Source organism: Megalobrama amblycephala, linkage group LG20 (assembly GCF_018812025.1).
Source record: "Megalobrama amblycephala isolate DHTTF-2021 linkage group LG20, ASM1881202v1, whole genome shotgun sequence".
Classification (NCBI taxonomy): domain Eukaryota; kingdom Metazoa; phylum Chordata; class Actinopteri; order Cypriniformes; family Xenocyprididae; genus Megalobrama; species Megalobrama amblycephala.
Window position 1 is genome coordinate 11,110,974 of NC_063063.1, and position 25,014 is coordinate 11,135,987.

The following is a 25,014-nucleotide window of genomic DNA, read 5'->3' on the forward strand; positions in this document are numbered from 1 at the left end:
TCGGATTTAACACACCCTTAAAGGGATAGTTCACCCAAAAATGAAAATTTGATGTTTATCTGCTTACCCCCAGCGCATCCAAGATGTAGGTGACTTTGTTTCTTCAGTAGAACACAATTGATGATTTTTAACTCCAACCGCTGCCGTCTGTCAGTGGTATAATGCAAGTCAGCAGGAACTTGGACTATAAGAGTAAATAAAACACGACAGACAAATCCAAATTAAACCCTGCGGCTCGTGACGACACATTGATGTCCTTAGACACGAAACTATCGGTTTGTGAGAGAAACCGAACAGTATTTATATCATTTTTTACCTCTAATACACCACTATATCGCGCTCTGACAACGGCAGTGATGTCTCACGCATATACTTCAATGAGTGCTAGACATCACTGCCGCTGTCAGAGCGCGATCAGACCTCACGAATCGAGTGATGAATGCAGTTGGACATAGTGGTGTATTAGAGGTAAAAAATGATATAAATACTGTTCGGTTTCTCGCACAAACCGATCGTTTTGTGTCTTAAGACATCAATGTGTCGTCACGAGCCGCAGGGTTTAATTTGGATTTGTCTGTCGTGTTTTATTTACTCTTATAGTCCAAGTTCCCGCTGACTTGCATTAAATACCACTGACAGACCGCAACGGTTGGAGTTAAAAATCATCATTTGTGTTCTACTGAAGAAACAAAGACACCTACATCTTGGATGCTCTGGGGGTAAGCAGATAAACATCAAATTTTCATTTTTGGGTGAACTATCCCTTTAACAGGAGGAGAAATTCTGATTATATTCTGATTAAATTCTCATAATACTACCATTTTTAAAGTAGCTCTACAGATATAGACGATATAGATAAGTTGTGTTATTTAAAGGTGAGGTTCACACATCAATAAGTAACTAACAAATTAGTAGCTAAAGTAGTTAAGCTAAAATAGTTAAGTAGTTAGTTAATCACACTAGTGTGCAGGAACACCTCCATTGTGTTTTGACCTGATTCCCTTCTGTTGTGGCTTGATTCCGCTGTGTTGTTAACTTATTTTTTGTTTTGTTTTTGAGAAACTGAATACTGACAGCTAAATGTCTCCAATGAGCCAACTGTCTGATTGGACGTAAATATTTGATCAAGTAGGTTTTTATAAGATGACAATAACAAAAAAGGTAAAGGGTAATGAAAGTAGAAAACCCAGATTGGACTAGTAACGCAGCCACTCATATCCAGCCAAATAAAAGTCCACATTGTGAAGTCCACAACGTGTATCATGATATTCTGTTCTTTGCTGGTTAATGATGGGAAATTACACATCAAACTATCATAAAAATGCAAAGGCAGTTAGACACCACTAAAACAGCTTTGACAAACATAACATTTCACATTTGTTAAGATAAAAATATGGAATGGAACCATAGAGTTTTTGTGTTGTTGGGATGAGAAATCACAGGGTTAAAGGTCATGACTGTTGTCCACTCCATTGGGTTTCCATGGGCTGTCGAAGGAACTCCTCCACCTGTCGGGCCATGTCCATGGTCTCATCCAGATCGAATTCACCTTCCGTGTCTAACATGGATTCATTCCTTCAGACACACACACACACACACACATACAGCAATCATACAATTATATAATTATAGCTTTGGGAAAGTAATTTGAGCAAGGGTGGCTTAGAAAAAAAGAGGAAGTGAGGGGTCCGTAGAGCAAGAGAAGCAGCACAGAGCCGCAGGAGTCACGTGACTAGAGTGAGGCATGATGACTGACAGGATGATGGCGGAGGCAAAAGCGCAATAGAACTTTTACTAATAAAAGTTGCAGTTTGTCTTCGTTTTGTTGTTGTGTTTTCATTCAAATTAATAATGAACCACAAACTAAGCATTAGTTTCAAAGTAAGGGGAAAATCCAATTATTTGTGTGTTACAAAGCGGGTATAACATATCATCCGTCTTGTTCATTTTATTAATAAAAGTTCTGTTTAATACAAGTGAATCTGTCATTGTTCTATTTTATTGTTGATGTGTTTTTATTAATAACAATGAACCACAAACTAAGCATTTGTTTTAAAGTAAGACCTTTCATTTATTTGTTACAGTGTGGGAATACCATATCATCAGTCTTATTCATTTTGTTAAATAAAAGTTCTGTGGTTCATATAAGCGAGTTTGTCATTGTACTATTTTATTGTTGTTGTGTTTTCTCATTAAGAGTAATACTGAATTAACATAACAAGAATTTGTTGTCTTCTAATAAAGATCTAACGTAGAAGACCAAATTTGTGCTATAGATCCTGAGAGTCACTGACAAATATCTTTTCTTGTAAAATATGCATTGTAATCGTTGTAAACGTTGTAAAGTTTATTAATATTAATCCCTAGTGTATAGCCTAGATGCTTGATAGATAACTAGAATGCAAGATTAGTTGCTGCTGAGGGACAAATAGACTCACTCTCTTTCTGCTCTCTCATTGGAATGACTGTAGAAATGGCTGTTAATTGTTAATGTTGGCTATAGACGTGATACAGGTTGACATTTTACAGTCAAGTCAATAATGTTTCCAATGAATTTTAATGAACAGACGAATTAATAAAATTAATTTTATTTATTTATTTGTTTAAACATTTTGATTTATTTATTTTTAACACCCCCACCTATTTTTTTCTTGGGCTCCATGCCATGGGGTGCTGCAGCACCCTTACTTCCCACGGTACTGCATACAATCATGTTATTGCAGAAATTGACACTAATAGCATGGGAAAAAATACATTTTAAAAGTAGAACTTACATTGATGGATAGATTGTGAAGTTATGGTGTTGATTGACAGTGGGTGATGCTGCATGCTCCATGAAGGAATTCCCAGAAGACGGTTCAGGATTGGGTGACGAAAACCTGAGAAGGAAAAAAAATACATGCAGGTAATTTATTCTAGGTCTGTATTAACATTTGATGTCTTGCTCAAGTAATTTCTTGCAATATACTGAGAATTTGATGATTTGGTATATTGCATTCAAATACACATTATAATATAGTGTGAAATAAGTGTTCAACTTCCACAATTTTGTGTGCACCTAATTTCCCATTATTAAATCAAATTATTGTAATATACTAATATTACAATAAAGCAGATTACTCTGCTTTTATGTGTTCGACCCTGCTTTTCCCTGGACTTGGATTATATGTCTTTCGATATTGTTTGGATTTTGCCTTGGACTGATTACCTAAGCTGTAACCCCTGCTTTCTTAAATCTCTTTTTATTTTATGTATTGATGAATTTTTTTTTCTTTCGGTATTCTTAAAATATATATATATTTTTGGTTTCGGTAAAAATTTTAATTGGTGCATCACAAGTACATGGTGCATTTTTCTGTTCTATAGATAATGCTTCTTTGACAGCATTAACTGCTTCCTAATTTCCAAAGATCCCTTCAAAACTTCAAAAGATGAAAATTTGATTAATATGTTCACAATTGCTGGGTCATCAGTTTTAATAGATTCCAGTGTTTCCAGGGATGTTTTTGAGTCAGAGATTTTTTTGGTTGTGGTGCACTCTCAATGAACCTCAATGAAGCTTTGGTTAGGAATACATATACCCTGACAGTTTCTTTGTTGCAAAGGCACCAGACACCGGATTTCCTTATAGATCCACCATTTGTATATATTGGCATATGAAGTGGGAACTTTTCTCTAATATCCAGGAAATGCGGATTTGATTGGGATTGTTTTTGACTTTTTGTAAAATAATAACTTGAGAGAGAGAAAAATACTCACTCAACCTTCACCACCTGCTTGATCTCTGGTTTGACATATCCATCCCCCACAGCTTTTGCTGGAAAAACAAGATCACATACATTAAAGACTTGTTACTATGTTAACAGTTTCATTCACATGACCCAAAGTGAGTATTTTTCATCTAAAAAGATCATTTATTCTGGTCCTGGTCTCCCTCCCCCAACACAGCACATTTTATATGACTCCCTAATTAAGCACTCCTGATGAGGGCAGTCAAAACATAATATTTTCACTACACGATTATTGGAATAGAATGCAGTACATTCTTTGTGCTTTAGTTGCCCGTGGTTTAGTGCATTGTTACGCACATCCACAATGTGAGATACACCAAAGACTATAGAATAACACAAGACGTGTCACTCGTATTGTTTTGAATGGGAGAAAGTATAACGCGCAATATGTCGAAACAAGTCCCGCCTTCTAAATAAGAGCCAATCGCCGACCGGTAAAGTAATCGCGTCACTTCAGCGGCTGTTAGAATCACCGGTTTCTATAGAAACAGTCAGACACGCGCCTCCGAAGAGACGCGCATTTAGGTCTGCGCATGCGCATTAGCTCGATCCAGCCTGAAAAATAGTTTTTTTTGTCATGATTCGAGCGTTTAGAAACTAAATTTATGAGCCGGTTGTTGTTAGATTTTATTGGTGATTTCAAAGAAGAAATTTAATCGTAAGGTTGGCAAACAGTTTTGGAGAATTTGATGTTTCCCCATTCAAAGAGATTGCATGATGCCCAGGATGCCCGAGAGGCGTTTCAAAGATGGCCGCCGAGTGAAATGACTTGTCTTAAAGGGACTTTGGATACACATTCTGACTAGCATGGTCAAGTTCACTTGTACATTTGCATACTTTTGTGCAGATGCAAGTTCTAATCTGAATAATCTCATATAGGATGTGTTTTAGTGAGTTTATTAACCTGTTACTAAAGTACTACAGTTTATTGGTGTTCAGTCACTCTTCAGCTTACAATGCTCAGCTGGCAAAACAAATATTTCATTATGGTATTGACAATTCCAGTATGTTGCCACACCCCTGATTCAATCCATTAACTGATCCAAAACTGAAATGTTTGCCAAACAAAGAATACATTCAAAACGTGTACTTTTGACGTACTCTAGAACCGAAGTTCAGGGAAGTTCAATCAATCTCATTTTTTATATTAGTTTAAAATGTGAATTTACAGTGGATTCTTAGCTTGAGGATATGGGGAAAAACACAGTCAATGTTAATCTTACTGTTACAAAAGTAATGTAAGAGGGACATTTGTTTGGATGAAGTACCAATTTTGATTCCATAGAAAAAACTGCTGTAACACACCAACTGCAACTATTTAACTATTTTTAGAATGTAACTATTTGACAATAAAACAAATGTTAATTATTAAATATATATTATCATTGCTATGATAATTATTATAATTATTGCTGTGGCAGGTCTATTAGTCTGCATTTACACTATGACATTAATGCTCATTAATATTATAACTGACAATCATCGCAATTTCAGGAGTGACTGATCATGTAGCAGAATTAAAAGTGGCTGTTACTCTTGACCTCTGCAGACTCAGAGTGTACTAATGCTCTAAAGCTCAACAATGAAAAAACATGTTGTAAATGGAAACCTTTTGTCGCTCTTAACAGAATGTGAAAGCAAATATGCATGGGAGTGTTTGAAAGCAGCCGCTTATCAGCGGTTCTGAATTGAGTCATACTGCCAATACTGCAGACTAGGGATGTGCCTGAAGTCTTGAGAAAGGCATAGAAAATGAATAATGCATTCTACAGAGCCCCTAAAAGGACATGGTTAGGCTTGCTGCTGTAGTTTGCTTACATTACAGAAATTCAGATTTCACTGATAACGTGAAGATACTAACAGGGCGATGTCAGAGAATTTGGTTCACAACAGATCCTGTATCAAAATATCTTATCTTGTAAAATGTGTTGTCATTACTTTCTGTTCCCTATACACAGAGAATTTCGAAAAACTGAGCGTGCATTAAAAACAATTACCCTGCAGATTGATAGCGGCTCCCTGATGCCTGCAAATTATATACAATATAATTACCCAACTATATAATTGCAAAAGCATTGAACTATATTTTTTCCTCCCATCTCATATCTTTTTTTCCATCACTATGTCCCTTTAGGGGCTCCATAGAATGCGTCATTTCCTTTCCGAACATAGTATTAGGCTTTGGGCACATCCCTACTACAGACATCAGATCTACATTAATCACCCAAATTACCTATTTTGGACTCAAAGGGCGATTTTTGCAGGTGCTAAGTAATTGTTACAATGCTAACAATCAATCATGACATTTCTGATACATTTGCAAAAGAAGGTGTGCATACAGTTTGGAGGTGTGCAGTAACGGGAGAAGACTTCCTCTTTGGGCTGGTTGGGATAGAGGAAGAGCAGATGGTTCAAATCACTGATCCGATCAGCCAGAGAGCGGATGGAGAAATCTTTAGTAGTAAAGGGCATCAGGTTCCACACCATCCGTTCTCCTGCACAACAAAACACAAATATTCAGTATACGGACTCTGGGTAAAGTCATGCATTTCTGTTCAGTTCAGACCCACGTTTGGCTGCATACAACTGCGTTCTGATTAATATTATATTTACTAACCATTTACTGTGCTTCTTACCTGCTTTATTTGGGTTTTCTGCGACCCATGCAATGGTGATGCCTCCGATTTCAGAGTCACTGAAGCGCAGGAGGAACGTGCCGTTTGGTTTGGACATCAACATGTCCTGAGCTTGCTGCTTGTTCAGAAAACCCAGAATCGCTCTGCAGATGAACATACAACATTTTACCAAATGTACTCTTTTTACTGACTGAAGTGTGTTGAATCAGTCTTTCTTTACCCATCGTTCCAGTGAGACTTCAGGTGTTTTTTCATTAGCTCAATGACTCCATCAAACCACTGCCAGAATGTGAAGTTCCTGCCCGGCAAACTCTCCTGTTAACACAAGAACACCCAAGACTGGATACTGCATTGTATTCAGTTCATGATCTGAGAAAAAAAAAAATCTAAAGTAATGGCTCTAAAGGGAGACGACGCATAATGGGAACAGTTCCTACACACTTGTGTTAGGAAGTCCAACTTATTTACATTGGCAGCTCTGGTGGCCCACCACAGTTTAATCTATCACACCACAGTTTCATAATGAACTAAAAATATTTTTATACTTCTCACAATAACATAACAGATCTCGAACATTGTGTTTTGCACCATTGCTTTGGCAAAGCATCTGTCAAATTAACTAAAATCGAAAGCACGATATGGCTAAGTGCCCTTATCAAATCGCAAAAGGCAATGATTTAATGAAATAACCAATAACCAAATTTGTCTTTTGTTTTTATTCTGTTATCTATTTAATTTTTCTATTTTACTCTTGTGCAGCACTTTGTTTGACTCTGTCATTATTAAATGTGCTACATAAATCAATAAAACTAAACTAAACTAAACTAAACAGATGATTGCAGCATTTGTAATGGAACACATTGGTAAACCTGTTTTTACAGAAACTGCAGTTTTCCATCAAAATAATAGCTCAAGGGTTTAACTCTTGCAAGTGAAAACACTGTTCCTATTGTAGTGTAAAGTAAAACAATATTTAACATTATGTAGACAATATAATACACTGCCTGGCCAAAAAAAGGTTGCCTTTTGGAATTTAAACAGGCAAATGCTTAAAGAGTCTATGATCTATGGATCATTATTGCAGTGATTATTATGTTTCTAGCATGTTATGTTTGGCAACAAACCTGGAATATTCCCATGATGTGTCTTCCTACATGGCTGTTTAAAAATGAAAAGCTACACACTCCATCAATTAGGGTTAGAAGACGTTTTGCACAACATATAACATGCTAGAAACATAATAATCACTGCCATAATTATCCAGTCATAGACTCTTAAGTACTTGACTTTTTAAATACCAACAGCGACTTTTTGGGGGGGGGGGCTGAGCAGTGTATAATAAAATAAGATTTATTTTACAATGCAGTTGTATTACAATAGTAACATATAACTATCTTAGGGATAATATATTGTTGTTATTATTATTATATTGTAATTGTTTGGTTTCCTAAAATACCAGTGTGAATGTAATGTAGACTGAGACACTATATAAGTCCAAGATTGATGCGTTTAACTTTAATACAGGCTGGGGGGTGGCATACCCCCATAACCCACTACAGAGGTCCACCCCCCAAAATCCTGTGGGAAACACTGTAATGCATGCCTCTAAAATGCTATTTATTAAAAATAAACTCTGCCTAATATGTGTGTTGCAACATTATTATTATTCTCTAATCACTTAAAACTCCCACATAACCGAAAGGCTGCATCAGACGATTTAACTGATACAGTCAGAATTGTTCAGTCTGATTTGCAAACCATTGAAAAGAAACAACTCAAAGAACATCTTCAGGTCATAAGAGCGCAGATGTACAGATACTGGTTTGTGTATTATTGATGGTTACCCTATTGAACTGAGACCAGGTGATAGTCATGTTGCAGTAGTCCTCAGGGTTATTGCTGGAGCTGCTGAAGGCTTTCTGAGCGAGGAACACCAGATTGTCTTCTGACAGGCCTCTGTCACTCTGAACCTCTGATTTATATTTCATGTTCAGAGCCTCGCACAACTGCGGCCACAGCACCTTATCAGGCACTACAAACGGCACTCGACCCTAAGGAGACATAATGAAGAACCTAATGAGTACAGTTGAACACTGTAGTATGTGGCATTTTCAGGATATTTCACTTCATTGCATTTTGGTTGTGTAAAAGGATTTAAAGACATTTCCCCGACAAGCAACAGGATTAAAGATTTCCCCGACAAGTCAAAGCAACAGTGTGGATGCTAGGGCTAGGTTGACTGGGTTGGACCTTCATTTTTATAAACCGAGATCTTTGCGGTCTATGCTGTTTTCAGTTGATGTGTGAACAAAACTTCACTAAACATTATTTGTAGTGCCTTTCATCTAATAATCGCAATAAGCTTTGTGCTTTGATAATTTTAATATAAATCATTTTTGTCAATTTTATAACGAAATTCAAACAATAAAGTTCAAAACTTGTTAGATAACCTGAGAGGAGCATTTTGCTAAATATGAATTATATTACATATTCATTGTACTTTTACTTAACCTGTTGTCTTCATTATTTAATGTATGTTTGAATAAAGTAGAAACATAATTATAGCTTTAAAAACTTGATATAAAAACTGCCTTATGTGCAATGTTAAATGTTTGCTGATTATTAAATAAATGTGATTAATTAGAGTATTAAATAATCTATTTTTGGTTTTCCGATAAATTAAAACTTTAATTTGATGTGAAAAAAAGATGTGTGCTCTAACCGGCTCAGAGAAAGCATTATCCCACAATACTGTCGCTGTAGCGTTATTGTCTTGACTCCCATGAACGATGACCACAACAGGCAAGGATAATGTCTTTGCAAGAGAAAAAACAAAAAAAGCACAAATTTATTAATGATACCATGCTGCATAATAAGAAACAACAAATAGGAATGAATATGACAAGATTTCTGTTTTAGTTCAACGTTTCACCTTCACGTGAAACACAAGTTCATTTCCTCCCACACTGAACTGAGACTCGAACAGAACCGTAAACTTCTCTTCAGTCACTGACTCCGCCCCACGGCGATCTGACCGCTTAATACGTTTCAGAGACTGTAAACAAGAGCAAAAATAGTCATAAAAAAATGAATCATTGAAATATTATTACAAATAATAGATCGGATTCATCAAATCCCACAACATCCACTGAATCAAATAACAGAATGTCAAAAAATAAATTAGTGAAATAAGAAAATCAATTTTTTGAAATGGAACAGCTTATTTTATATCTCCCCATAATAAGTTTTAGTATATATTAGTATGACATTTAAATGCATAGTTTTATGATCATTTGATATGATATGATGGGGGGGAATGGGGGGTTGCAAAACATATAATGCAATACAATACAATGATAATTGAGAGATGAACGTTCTTCAAAAGCCTGTTGTTTCATATGATTTGAAAACTGATGTATGGATAATCAAGTTAAACACACTCAATGTGTAACGTAAAGCATTTAAGCACAGTTTACCATGGTCCTGAAGTGTGCACTCAGAGTGCCAGTGGTTTGGTGGTACTCCATCACACAGTTGTTGTTCAGAATCTCTCCACTGCTGTCACTTCAGTATAAAGAAAGGACAAACAAGTCATGTCACTTTTTATTGTCATTTAGCCACATGTACACATGCAGGAACAAAACATTGTTTCTCTACAGGCCTCGGTGGTGATGTCCATAAAACTATATAACATGGTAGACATCTGTGATTCAGATGCTCATACTGTACGTGTCTACAGTTGCAGTTGTGTGATGTGTAGGGACGTGCCAGGATGGTGAACTATTTGACTAGTTATCCAACAATCATCTAGTCAAATAGTTTAATATTAGGGTGGTGCAGAGATGCAAATTCTCAAAAAAAATTAATAGATGCAGCTTCTCAGAGAGTACTTTAGCAGACAGTTCTACAATGGTCATAATAATCAAAAATAAAACAAAAGTAAATCAAACTGAACTCAAATATACTTGTTTATCTCTGTGTCTTAACCAGAGGCCTATACCACAAAGCTAGTTGAACAAACTCAGGGTTACAGGATTGGTTTCAAGTAACCCTCTTTCAAAGAAATGGAAGGTGGATTAAGAATGTTGTATAATTCAAAAGAAATTGACAAAAAAACAAAACAATTTGTCCAATTTGCTTCTAGCAATTACAGGCATGGATATTCACTCTGATGTTGATATTCAGGTGATATTCAAGATGTCTACAAATCTGTTATAATAACTTACAAATAAAGGGACCTAGAAAATCGCAACTTTTCATTTTCTGTCAGTCTTAGTACATGATGTAAGAGTCAAGTTTTAAATAGGAAAAATATCGAAACTCTTTGGTCATTTTTGAGCGAGATGCTAACGGTCTAATCAGATTCAATGAACTATGCTAAGCTATGCTAAAAGTGGTACCGCCAGACCTGGAGATCGGCTGAATGGATTCGAAAATGGTAAAACTCAACTGTTTAACTCTAGGAGAGTTGGAAAATGAGCCTATTTTCAAAAAAAGTGGAGTGTTCCTTTAATCTAATGCTTTGTATGCTCATTCAATAACACCTGTCTGATCATTTGACATTTTCTCATTGTTTTCCAAATATGCATCTGTAGTTGTCTTACTATTTTCCTTAAAATAAAAATTTCCTTAAAATAGCAAATTAAGTAGGCTGCTTTTCACTTCTTCTTTTATTTTTATGATATGTCCACTCTTGTATTAGTTTTGTCTTCCATGTTGTGTGATAGACGTGATAGCCTACCCCTGGCCTTTATGGCTGTTAATATGTTAATCTACCAAAGAATTCTATTTTGGATGATAAATAAAGTATTGAATTCAATTTTAACTTTTATGATTATTCTCGGACAGCCTAATGTAATATTTTGTCCAATGTGGCCCCCTACTAGAGCTTAGATCGGGCCCAACAAATCAAGCCCGACCCTACCCGAACCCGAGCACGTTGTGTCCGAGCCCGGCCCGGCCCGACACGTTCACTGTAATTATGAGCCCGAGCCCGATCTAAACCTAACCATTTTTAATATGTGGGCCGTTATAACCAGGGGCGGCGCCAGATTTTTTTTTTTTTAACGCAGGTGCTGCTGTGCTAGATCATTTAGGCTACAGGGGGTAGCTGCGCAGTTATATATATATTATATAAATACTATTAATAAATGAGCAAAAATTGGCCACTCAATATTCAATATTCAATTATTTTAATTATCATAATTAAAGTTTTAATTTTATTAAACTGAACAAGCACAACATTCAGCATTCAATCAAATATTCTTAAAGATTAATTATTATTAACAATGTTACCTCAACATATTGTTATTTCAACATAATATGTGTGTGAGCAACAAGCAAGATGTGCATTTGTAAATTCGGTGACAGCGTGTGTTACGAGTTTCAAATGGTGTAAGTGTGACCGCGGCGCGCTGGCGCCTCCATGTCATTATTATATTGTTTGCTATATTGCTTTTTATGTATTAAATCCAGGCAATTGGTTGATGAAAAATGTATTAAAATTAAGATACAATTTATACTAAACGAAATTCACTTTAAAGAAAATCTTTCTTCAAAACAAAACTTAACAAACTTGAAAATAAATGTGTTTATTTAATGGCTAAAACACGTAGGCTACTACAGACTCTCTTTTTGTACAAATTGCAGCACATTAATTTAATTTTGCACATGTAAGTTTGAAAGGCATTTGTTTGTGCATAGTAAAACATATCTGTAATATTTATCAAGTTCATAATTGTGCGTGCATTTATTAATTATTATCTTATTGAATAATACGACAAGGAAGAAGCATGTAAACTGCGTTGTTTGTTTATTCAGAAATAATTGAATGGATCGTAAATGGATATGAAATTCCGAATGAAGAAACGTAAAAAAAAAAATCAAAAACAAACCGTGAACAATGATGAACACAGAAAATGATGGCCTAAGACTATAGGCCTACTACTTTAATATAATTAAACAATGTTTTAGAACATATAATGCAGCAAAACTCAACGCATTTCTCTGTGATGGCTTGCCTCGCCCTCAGGGGAATGCTTGGAAAAGTAACAAAAGAGGACATTGAGGGCTGTGGCTGCTTCATGTCTGTTCATCGTCAAAGTCCCCGTTTTTTTGCTGTCATAGGCAAGCAGCGTGCCGCATTTAATGCACAAGACAAAGCCAACACATATGTTGTCAGTCCCCACGACTAGTTTAAAATGTTTCCATACCTCCGATTTTCCTCCAAACTTGCTCAAAGTTAATTCTCCTGTTTTAATTTTTTTCTTTGCTTCTTCAAGCTCCATGTTGCACTTAAGCTACTGAATAGTACAGCACGCACAGCAGGTGTGATGCGTCACACGTGCGAGACTGTGAGTGCGAGTGGACGAGACGCTGCGCATGACACGTGACGTGCTTTATCAAGGGCCCGACCCGGCCCGAGGAGGGTGGCGGGAGATATCGGCCCGACCCGACCCGGCCCGGGCTCGGGCAGAGAATCTAAGCTCTACCCCCTACCCCAAATAAGACAAAGCAACAAGTACTAAATCTCTTCCATGTTTAAGTTTTAGTGAAAGCCAGATGAGACCTTTGTGTCAAGTGCTTGTATTTCTTTCTATAGTAAAAAAAAAAAAAAAAAAAAAAATTGTTTCTGAAAAAGTGTTTAATCTTATTCATTTGGTTCAGTGTATCTGAATGCAGTTTGCGCTCTGTAATCTTACTTGCGGGTGTTCTCGTTCTTGAGTAATGCCTTGGCCTGCTGTTCACTGATGATTGTGGCCTTAACCTGAGGAGGATTCATGTGTACGTTGAGTTTTCCACCGACCAGCAAGCGAACCGTTGCCGAAAATTTTGTCTGAGTCTTCAGCACTTGAGGAGGCTGTTTCTCAATAATAAATGTGCTGCAGAGAGACCAGAAGAAAAGACACTGCTCAAAACCTCGCTTCTCTGAGAGAGACAATAGTGTCCAAAGACGGCAGCGACTGCGTACGCACCTGGTGACGAGTGCTGATATGACATCTGTGACGGTAGCGTTGAGTTCAGTGAGAAGTTCTTCTGTGGGACCAGGTATGGGCAGCTGCTGTGTCAGGTGTTCAACTCGACGAATCTGCTGTCTGTTTTGCCAGATCATATCTGCTAATTTCTCACACCTGCATTCACAAAATAAAAACATAAAATACAGTCAATGAGGAACCTGTTCAAAGCAATGTAGAGCATGCACATCTCACAAAGACAACTGAATCTCAGCGAATTTTGTGCTGCTTTGTTATCATTCAGTGGCTGTTCAAACAGGCTGACATAACTGTTAAACTCACTTGATTGATTACCTGTTGGATGACACTCAAAAATGGAAAACTAGAACCAGTAGGGCTCAGATTTTGCTATATTTTTATAATGTGGTATGTAAATACTGTATATCGGTGCAGTGCAGTAAAGTTACTGACATAACATAATGATAAAGAAACATGCATTGGATGGATGCACATGGATTTTCGTGGAGTGAGGGGAATTAAAATACATGTTTCAAGGGTTATAATGTTAAACGTTTCATTTTATTTACCCAGTATTTTACAATACAAAAATAAAATGTATACTTATTTACATCTACATTATTTACATATGTTTATTTACATACATTATATACATAAACTGTATGTGACAATATACCAATGTCACTTATCTTGCAACTGCTATTCAGATGCATTTTTTCCGGAATCTATAGTGATTTACACTTTGATAACTAACATCTCAATATGTCAATAGGCTGCTTTTGTATATGGTGTGGCCTTAGGGTTTGTGTAAAGTGTAAGTCATATTATTTAGCTTAAAAAAAAAAAAGAAAAACAAGCCTACGGTAAGCCCTCAGACAGCCCAGTAAATGTGTGTGTGTATTGTGCATCAGTACCAAGCTTGCAGTATGTCCAGTCCTCCCTCTGATGGTCCTCCGTTTCCTGCGAGCTGCTGTCGTCTCTTCCACTGGATCAGCTCATCATCCACGATCACGGTTTGCTGTTTCCTCAACAGAGCTAGGGTTCTCTGATGCTTCTCAGCCAATTCCTACACACAAACACACATTATATTATTCAACTGCTGGAAAATTTGATATAAAATATTGCTTCTGATTTCCACAACAGACATGTGTATCATGTGTACCTGTCTGTATTTCTGTAAGGTGTTGGCCTCTCGTGTGAGCCAGGCCTCTAGCGTGGACTTCCTGCTTTGCAGACCCGATTCTCTTTGAACACGCTCGGCTGGAGGAAGGCTGGCCAAACTACTCAACTGAGCTACTCAGGGAGACACAGAAAAAAAATTATCAGTAAAAATACAAGTTAGAGTTCACATATATAGACTATTGGAGTAAAGTGTACACCAATTACATACTGCATGTTAATGTGATTGAAAAAAGAATGCCTTCTGCTGTTTCGTGTAAATGTACTATATAGTACTATATACTATATAAATAATCTGACATTAATTGCAATCTTGAATTGATTATTTAGCAGAAGCTATTACTCCATCACCTGCAACGATGCATCGTAATATGGTAGTTAAGCAGCAACTTACATTGTTGTATGGGAAACGCACCCCACTGAATCAACATATAACTGACTAATTGAACTGCAAGAACCATATTATTGCATAATTTGGTAACACTTTATTTTACAGTGTCCTTGTTACATGTTACATGTAGTTACTATAGTAATAACTATACATTTTGCATAATTACAAGCAACTAACCCTAAACCTATAGTAAATATGTGTAGTTACTTAATATTACTCAGTTCTTAAAGGGTTAGTTCAACCATAAATGAAAATTCTGTCATTAATTACTCACCCTCATGTAGTTCCAAACCCGTAAGACTTTCGTTCATCTTTGGAACACAAATGAAAAGACAGCAACATAACTACCACTTTGACGCTTTAAAAAGTTCATAAGTTTATATGTGAATATAAGCCTAAATTCAATCTGTTCATCATATAAAAGCAGTGTTTCTCTTTCTCTTTCAGTGAACTTTTTCTGCCATTCCCCACTTTGGAGGTAGGGAAGGGTTCCGAGCCACACCTGTCTCCAATCGCCCCAACAAAATGTTAATAAACTAGGCTTTAAGTTTAACTGTTAAAATGTATTAACTTATTTTATTAACATTACATTTTAAAACATTACATTTAAATAACGGCATTAAAAACTTTCAAATAGAGAAAATAAAAGTGCAATTATATTATCACTTTGCAATTTATTTAATATATATATAAATTATAAATTAAATATTATTTGAGGTTTTTTTTTTTACGTGACCATTATTTTAGAACATTTCCCCTTATTGTTTCCATGGCGACGCTTCATGCACCGCAGCCACAATAACACTGTATGACAGATGTAACGCTTTTATTTCGTTTCTCCTTTTTTATTCAAAATATTCACAAACTTGCTTACCATGTCATCAACTATCTGATATTCCGATTCTCAAATATGTAGAAGTGAGTGTGTTTTGTCGTTTAAAAACGTTAATAAATTATCTTGATCTATAACGCGAGATGGGCGCCGCCATGTTTGTTTGCGCAGCTGTTCAGCAAGCCCTGTCAGTCGGATTTATAGGACGTGAATTCATCAATTTCTTCCATAATTCATGTAAGTAAGTGGCCGGTGATCTGGGAGAAAAATAGAGTAAACTTTAAAGTTACTTATACTATGTGTGTCTGATATGAATAAAACACGTCGGCAAATTATATTTGAATTGATTGTTATTGCTGCTTCCATAGACATCAGTATGTACTTTACAAATTCTAAATGTATTGTTTTATGAGTACTTGTGTATATTTAAATGTCTGAAACCTAAAACAAATATTATGTTGTTAAAAACACTGCATAGTTGTGACAAATGACAAGTGCTGCTGAGCGCGTACGTCTCTGGCTCAGCGCCAGCCAAAGTGCGAAACCAGTTTGAATCTGGCAGTTATATGACGTCACTGAACGTTCTAAATCCCATATGTGGGACTGTACTCTCAAGGGGCACAGAAATAAAAATCCCATATGTGGGACAGGACTCAAAAGGTTAAAGAGATGGGTACAAAAATGACCAAATTTCATCTCGTTTGTCGCGCCCCACCTGTCATGTCTCTATTCCCCACCAGTGGGGCGCGCCCCACACTTTGAGAAACGCTGATATAAAGCAATCGAATCTCTCCAGTAAATTTGGAATAAACCACTCACTTCATATGGATTAGTTTTACGATCTCTTTATGAACTTTTTGAAGTGTCAAAGTGGTAGTTCTGTAGCTGTCTATAGAGGGACAGAAAGATCTCAGAATTCAACAAAAAAATCTTCATGCGTGTTCCAAAGATGAACGAAAGACTTTCAGGTTTGGAACAACATGAGGGTGAGTGATTAATGGCAGAATTTTCATTTTTGCGTGAACTAACCCTTTAAATGTGGTACTACACTGTAACAAGGATACCTTGTTATAGTGTAACCCATTATTGTTATGTTTGATTTTTGTTTAATGTTTTATGTTGCTTTTATCTTCTGTATTTTTACTGACTGTACAGTCCTTTAGTCTATGTATTTAATTAGTATTTACTCTAAAAAGGTTTTGCTTGCCAACCAATCAGAATCAAACATTCAGCTGTGTTGTGGTATATACAGAAAAACTCACTATATTTATTATATAGATGATATGTGCGGGATGAGATGACGTATATGTTCATACCCTGTATCCTCAAGCTCTCCTGGTACTGAATGATGAAGTATTCTTGACTGTGCTGCAGCTTCCGGAGGTCGTTCTCTGTGTCCTGCGTCATGACACGCAGCTCCTCAAATGTCTGGTTGATCTGCTGGTATCTTTGAGGGGTCCCATCCACCGGACCCGACCCCGGACTGCTGGCCTGATCACCACAAACATACAAAATATCATTCACTTGTCACAATCCAATCATTAGATCAACAACCAAAGAAACTGCATATGACTTACATTGGATGCTTCCTGTACCAGTCTTTGCTCAGTGTACAGAATGTGTTTGACACACCGCACGAGCTCCAAAGGGCAAGGGTCATACGAGCTCTACAAAACATAAGATCATCAAACTCAGATTATCGTGGGTATGAACTCAATTCATCAGAGGAACAAATCTTTTGAAATAAAACATGCACTAGACCTCGATTCATGTCAAATGTTATCACTTTAGTCTGTGCGTAATGATTAATACAATTAAAATCAATAGTTGCATGTGTTAATATTATTTAATGGATCTGAATAGTGCTGGTTGCCATGACCAAAAAAACTATCACATATTTTTTACGATTCTGGTGGTTTTAAGGTATTTCACGGTATGTAATTTTTTTGGTAACACTTTATTTTAGGGTCTTTTAATTAGTTGCTTATTAGCATGCATATTACTAGAATATTGGCTGTTTATTAGCACTTATTAAGCACATATTAATGCATGACCTTATTCACCATTCTTAATCCTACCCAATACCTGAACTTAACCACAAGCTTACTAATTATTAATAAGCAGAAAAATTAAGAGTTTATTGAAGGAAAAGTCATAGTTAATGTTCCCTATACTAAAGTGTTACCAATTTTTTTCCTTTGCTTGACATAACTCTGCCAAGCATGAGGCATAAATGCCATCATTCTTTTATCATAATTATTATATATATATATATATATATATATATATATATATATATATATATATATATATATATATATATATATATATATATATATATACCCACCTTTTGGAAAACAAAACAAACCATTTTCTTAGTACATTATGTGAATTATTTTGACAAAATACATAATGCAATAAATTTGCACCAGGGTAACAGGTGCATAAGTGCTACAATGGTAACACTTTACAATAAGGCTCATTAGTTAAACATTAGTTAATGTAGTAACTAACATAAATTAACCATGAACAATACATTTGTTACTGTATTTACTAATATTCGTTAACATTAGTAATGAAAATACATTTGTTCATTGTTGGTTCATGTTATTTCACAGTGCATTAACTAATGTTAACAAGATTTTAATAATGTACTAGTAAATGTTGAAATTAACATTAACAAAGATTAATAAATGCTGTATAAGTGCAGTTCATTATTAGTTCATGTTTACTAATGTAGTTAACTAATGTTAATTAATGAATCTTATTGTAAAGTGTTACAACTACAATTAGCCTCAAGCTACATATGACACTTTATGAGTACACTACAATGATTTTAATACAATAATTTTATTCATTTTACTTTCAATTGTTATTTAATGTGTATTTTGGTGATATAATGATGTACAAATTATTTGTAGCTTTTTTTATAGCTAAACGTTACACCTGCTCAGCATTTTTTATGTAAACATCCTTTATTTTTATAAAAATCAGATTATATTTAGCGTGAGAAAGTGTGAAAGGTTTAAAAAAAAAAAAAAAAAAACACATGAAATACGATGTTCAATCTACATTTAGATGTGCTTTGAAATCCTATTCAAATAAAATTTCTGGAATTCCGTTTCAGTCTGACTGCTCTGATTGGATTTTGTGTAGCTTCTTTGCCTATGTCACTTTCTCACACAACATAAAACGTAAACACATCAGACGTCGTTGCAGAAACAAGGTTACGTTGTGTTATTGTCAATGTGCAATAATAATAATAACATAAGAGATATCTCTGTGGTCCATTGATGAGGTGTCTTCACTTCTTTCACTGAACGGCAGAGACAGCAGCACATTATAAAGCCGCTCATGCCAGCCTCTGTTTCTGTTACTGCTTCATTAGCAGTCCAGCGCTGCAACTACACCAAGACAACATTTATTCCAAGACAAAACTGCAAACCCCTCCGTGTTGTTCTTGCTGCAGTCCTACCAATGCAACGTCATTGCCTTGGAAACCAAAGCAGATATTCCGGAAAACGAAAGAAAGACATGGGACACACAAATCAGATCTGAACAGTTGCAGTACACAGTGTGGATAATTTAGAGGAAATTAAAATAAATTATGATTCTTTCTAAAGAAATATAAAGTAAACAGTGTGAATACAGTAATAATTCTCCAAATGTGTATACTTTTGGACTAAAAGCCCAAATGGATGTTGGGTAACAAGTTCTGTGATCACAAATAAACTGGAGAAGATGTGACTGAATAACTACGTCTCATCATTATATTCAAAATATCAATAAATACTGATAATAAGGGATGACCCTAGATGATCTCAATGATCGGTATCAGGGGCGATTAAGCTTCTTTTATTTTTAATTGATCTGTATCAGCTATCCTAAGCCTGATCCTTTATTTAACCTCAGCTGTCATGCAGGTGTCGTGCGGTAGGTGGCGGTATGCACCTTCAAGTGGGTTTGCCAACCGTCATTAAAAGGAAGCTCAAATGCGCATGTGACACACAAGACCCAATGAAGTGTGTTTTAGCGTGTCTCACATGTTCGAGCTTCTGATAAGAGTCCTTCCGATCCGAGTCATTGATCGGATTGGGGGCACACAAAAAAATGATTGGGACATCCCTAGTGCTGAGGCTTTGAAAATAAAAACCAAAGGTTCAAAAACCAAAATATAAAAGTGAGGCGAGCAACGCTTTGCAGGGGTAAACAGTTGCTGTTTTAATGATGCAAACGCACCTCGTTTCAGACCCAAATAAAATAAAAAGTGAACAGTCCAGGAGGAATCAAACTCAGGTTCAGACCAGTCAATTGAACAAAGTGTTAAAGCACCCTAAAGAACCATCAAGCACAGATGCCTGTTGTGTGACATCAAATTAAGTTTCATAATTTTTCTTCATATTGCGAGGGAATGTAAAACCATTTCAGAAATGAATTCTTTCCCTGTTCTCTGACTCTATACTTTTTCACAAGTAAAGCAACCAAAAAACCCTAATGTTTAATCCTTGTTGGGTTTGCCTCGTATACCTGCAAATGGCTCTCATACCTTCAGCTGTGTGGCATAATGGCCCAGTTTGATCTTCAGCAAAAAGCCATCTTCACCCATCTGATGCTCTGCCTTCCTCTGCAGCTCCTGGATCAGACCTTCCAGCAGACGCTTGGCTTTAAACTCATCCTGCTGGTTCTCCAGGTCGATGGCATCCCTGCACATGACATAAACGTGTTTCAGTTCATTTCATGCCCTGCTACGATAGTACACAGACTTTATAGACCTTAGTCAGGGCACTGCCATATTCTTTTTTTTTTTTTTTTTAGAGGAATGAAAAATGAAGCTGTGAGGGATAGAAAAGCGTGTTCACTGGATTGTACTGTTGTTTAACAACCTACCAATTGTTCAGCTGATTAAATGCCTTTCTGGGAAAAAAAACCTTAGAGTCAAACACTCAATAAAACAGTTTTAAAAGTGCATGATCTAGGACCTTTATACAGTGCTTGCCATTGTAAAGACTGTAAGTCTATCTCTCACTGCCTTATTCTAACCTGAAGGTCTATTACATACATAGATCTGAGTTGCTACCAGAGGAGACACTCACCACGGCTGAGCCTCCAGCCACTGTGCCAGGTAGTGCCGCACCTCAATGGGGAAGTGCTGCCCGTAAGAGATTGCATCTGATGCAGGGCATCCCCCTGCAGCTGCTGCGCCTGAATCCACAGCGCCATACCTGGCTCTGGACAAAGACAGAGATGTGCGATTGTAACATTAAGAATCGTATGAAAACTGTATCCCACAATGTATTGTGCTCAACTTGACCTTCTGTTTGACGAATGAACCGAAATAAATATCTTGCTCTTGACTCATTGTTTGCTTAGACTGCCACAAGAACAAAACTGGACACCGTTTCACATAACGTAGGAAAATTGGCTTCTTCGCACTTTCATTAAATATTTATTACATATTAAAGTTGTGCCTGGAGTGTAAAACTAATGTACGTGTTCCACATTTCAGTTGTATCATTTTTTATTATGCAATTGAGTATACCGAATTGTGTGGACATCATTTTTGGCCAAGAGGTCATACAAATCTTACACTCAATATTCCCAGCCTATATTTCAATAAATCACTATGTGGCAAATGTAATTATCTATATTATTAAATGTTATTTTGTGGGTTTTAGTGAAAATGACCAGATGGAAGGAGTCGTCCTCGGCAACCAATTGTTAAAATCTAAATCTGGCCAATCGGTTTTGAAAATTGCTCATGTGCAGAATGTGAATGGTCACAATACCCAAAGAATTATTTCAAAGCACCGTGAGACCACTACCATGCACAAAGTAAAGTGCCATGGCTGGTCAAGGAAGACTAATGAGCATTTTGACAGGAGGATGAAAATCACCTAAATGTGGGAACAGCTTCTAAACATCTGGACGAGATCTCCAACCTCCAATTTCATCTCGAACTGTAAGCCAACAGCTCAAAGAGGCTGGATAGAGAGTTTGTGTACCAGTGAAGAAAACATATATTAGTTGTATCTATTGCAAAAAGTGCTCAGACTCAGCATTTTGAAGTCTTCAAGTGGCCTTCTCAGTCCCTTGAATTTTAAACCATTGAAAAACCTTTGGGAAATTATAAACCTGAATTGTGATAAGTCATGCACATCTTCCAATGAAGCTCAACTTTGGAAAGAAGTTAAGCATGACATGCACAATGAGTCAATTTAGTTCTCCATACTTCCTTAAAAATAAATTTCAGCACAGTGCTACAACAACCATAATGAAATGACCCTTCGCAATAGATAATGCTTTACAATGAACTCTGTTAGAGAGCAAATATGGCGATTTATCTGTTCAATAAAATACCTTACTTACCTGTTGTGTAATAAAAACACCATCTTCGAGTTGCTTTTACAAAATTTCAAATCCCTCAGTTCTCGCCATCTCCGAAAAGCCAAGCTAATGTTGATTCTTGTTTTATTACAAACTCTGTCATGTTTTCTTTTTTCCAGCAGAGTAGACCCTCCTCTGTTCAATATTTGTCGGATGCTGAAGTTAATTATGTTAAGCTTTTTACTTTTGTTGACTGCATTAAGGCTTCAAAATTCATAAATGTGTTCATCTGTTAAGATTATCACGATTAACAAAACCTGTAAAAATCATAAACTTTTGTTGATTACAGAGCTTGTTGTCTGCAATAATCCAAAAGCCAATGGAAAAATCATATACTAGGTTTTGGTTGAGGAAACCAGGGTGATGCCAATTTCCAGGCTGGCCTATACTTCATCACCGCAGCACTATACACACTCACAATATAGAGGAAAAGTTAAACGCAACTTCCATTTTATGTCTATTTGCAGTTGTAGGTAAAAAAGTTAGGCTATGTTCAGACTGTCAGTCCAAATTCAATTTCTGTGCAAATCTGATCAGAATTAGCAAGTGTAAACGGCAAAAAATCACATGAAATACGATTTTTACAAATCTGTTTTGAGCTACATCCATATGTGGTTTGAAATCCTATTCAAACGGCATTTTTGGAAATCTATTTCAGTCTGACCACCCTGATCGGATTCAGTGTAGTTTATGTGACTTTTTCATGCCACGTTAAACATAAACATCTGACGTTGTTATAGGAAACATGCTAAAAGTCGCTGCAGAAGCAAAGTTGTGTTGTTGCAAAGTGCCGGACAAGCAGAAAATGACAGTATATTGGAGGCATGTTTTGAAACCGTCTGAGAAAACAGCACAGAATTAAGCCACGCATACTGGCCTCATAAGTTTCTGCCACTGCCGCGGCGACTACACATCATCATGTTGTAAATAAGACAACATCTGTATTATAAACTCCTCCATGTTGCAGTTATTGTTTTGGCGTAGAACTACCAACGCAGCGTCATTGACATAGAAACCAATGAAGATATTCCGGAAAACGAAAAAGTGGCATGGATGCACATATCAGATCTGAACAGTTGCGATACACAACGTGGATATATACAGAATTGGATTTGGACTGACAGTTTGAACATAGCCTTCATACCACAAAAGTTTCACATTCTAGCCACATGACCTCATGACGTTGCATACCACAAATGTTTCAAACATTAGTGTGCTACATTGCAGTCACATGACGTTGCATTTTAAAATTAGTGATCATCTTGGGAATGCACACAGAGTTAATTTTTGTGCACTTTTGTGTGAAAAAAATCTGAACTTCTGTCAGTCATCAATGTTAAAAAAAATATGGCTGATGTCACTACAGGCTCAAGAAATGAAGTGTCAAGTAAAGTGTACTGTATGGTAAGTAGTATGTTGTTTAAAGCAGCCTTAAAGATACATACTGCAGAGATAGAACAGTATGGTAGTATGCTACATCTAGTCTTATGTTTTTGCCAAAACATGCTGCATGTGCCCACACATACTAAAGAGTATCATAATATTATCGACGACCCATGTAAATAGCATGATACACGAGTATGGTAATCATTTAGTACCATAACTTTACCATATAATACCATCACTGCACCATGGTAAATCACGGTACTTTTTTTAACGGTATGAAGCCAAAAACGGGTATCTAGGTTGCCAACTCAATAGATTTTGAGATCCATGCATTAATAAAACTAATATTACTATGTTCTTAAAAAATAATATGCTTGTAACTTATTCCTATTTTTGAAGCAGACTTAAATTAGCACATACTATTAGCATCAACACAAACCTGTTGCTTCAAATTTAAGAGGTGAGTTAACTGGAAGACTACAGGCAAACTAAAAATGAAATATCCCCGAGAATCATGTTTTACAGTATGAAACACTACACTACACATTTATTTTCTATTGATGAATTTGACGGCTCGTGGGTTTAGTTAGCATTAGCAATTAGCATTAGCAGCTAGCATTAGCTCAACCTTAAGGATCAAACACAAGTGTTTCAAAATGTCGCGTTTACACCAGACAGTTTACCTGTGCCATAAACGATTTAAAAGTGTATTTGAGTATGGAAACATGGCAAATTATCACCCACTGGAGCAGTTTAACATCTGTTAAGCTAACCAGTAAAAGTACTTTAGAAAGCAGTCGCATAAGAACTGAATGAATAATAAAGGTAATAAAGGTAATAAAACGTGCTCACGGCATTAACGGAGACCTGCAGCAGAAAGATGTGATGATGACTTGTGGATGTTAAATGTTTGACAGGTTTTTATCCATCCATGAGCTCAACTGCACAAAAAACACCTCAGCAACTCTGAACTGAACACACCTAACTGTACACTGACATCTGCTGACCACCACAAGATTGTTTTATTTTATTTTGAGTTTTTATTTTATTTTGAATTTTTATTTTATTTTGAGTTTTTATTTTATTTTATCACTACACTAGCACTACACTGGCTCCACAATACATTACAGAGCTCCTAAGTCTTTATACTTCATATAAGCCTATATGTGATCTATAAACTAATTGTTTCTGGCTGTCTGAAGGTCCAAGCAAAAGTCAAAGGGTGATCAAGCATCTTCCATTTCATATATTTGTACAGTCAGCTGAGATTTTTAAATTTCTGCTGTAAACATATCCGTACTTTGAATTTTGAAGTGGGGGAATTTTGAGTATCTTTTCTAATATTGATTACCTACGCTTATGCACTTTTTTGATAGAGTTTATATTGTTTTGTTAATTTGCCTATGTGTGGGTTAAATGTCTTATAACAAATAATAAATGTGCT

The 25,014-nt window shown here is 36.2% G+C and overlaps 1 protein-coding gene across 1 annotated transcript; it reads right to left on the minus strand.

Moving 5' to 3' along the window:
• Positions 1-696: 696 nt before the first annotated feature.
• stat5b (signal transducer and activator of transcription 5b) lies at positions 697-24,568 on the minus strand. The gene is given in 21 exon segments (XM_048170376.1): positions 697-1,575; positions 2,775-2,879; positions 3,760-3,817; positions 6,131-6,286; positions 6,428-6,570; positions 6,648-6,742; positions 8,272-8,478; positions 9,150-9,242; positions 9,360-9,482; positions 9,904-9,991; positions 13,129-13,308; positions 13,402-13,557; positions 14,313-14,464; positions 14,561-14,691; positions 17,117-17,291; positions 17,378-17,467; positions 20,347-20,503; positions 20,894-20,963; positions 20,966-21,028; positions 21,695-21,781; positions 24,423-24,568. Coding segments are annotated over 19 exon segments (2,358 nt in total). The 5' UTR covers positions 21,021-21,028; positions 21,695-21,781; positions 24,423-24,568; the 3' UTR covers positions 697-1,451.
• Positions 24,569-25,014: the final 446 nt, after the last annotated feature.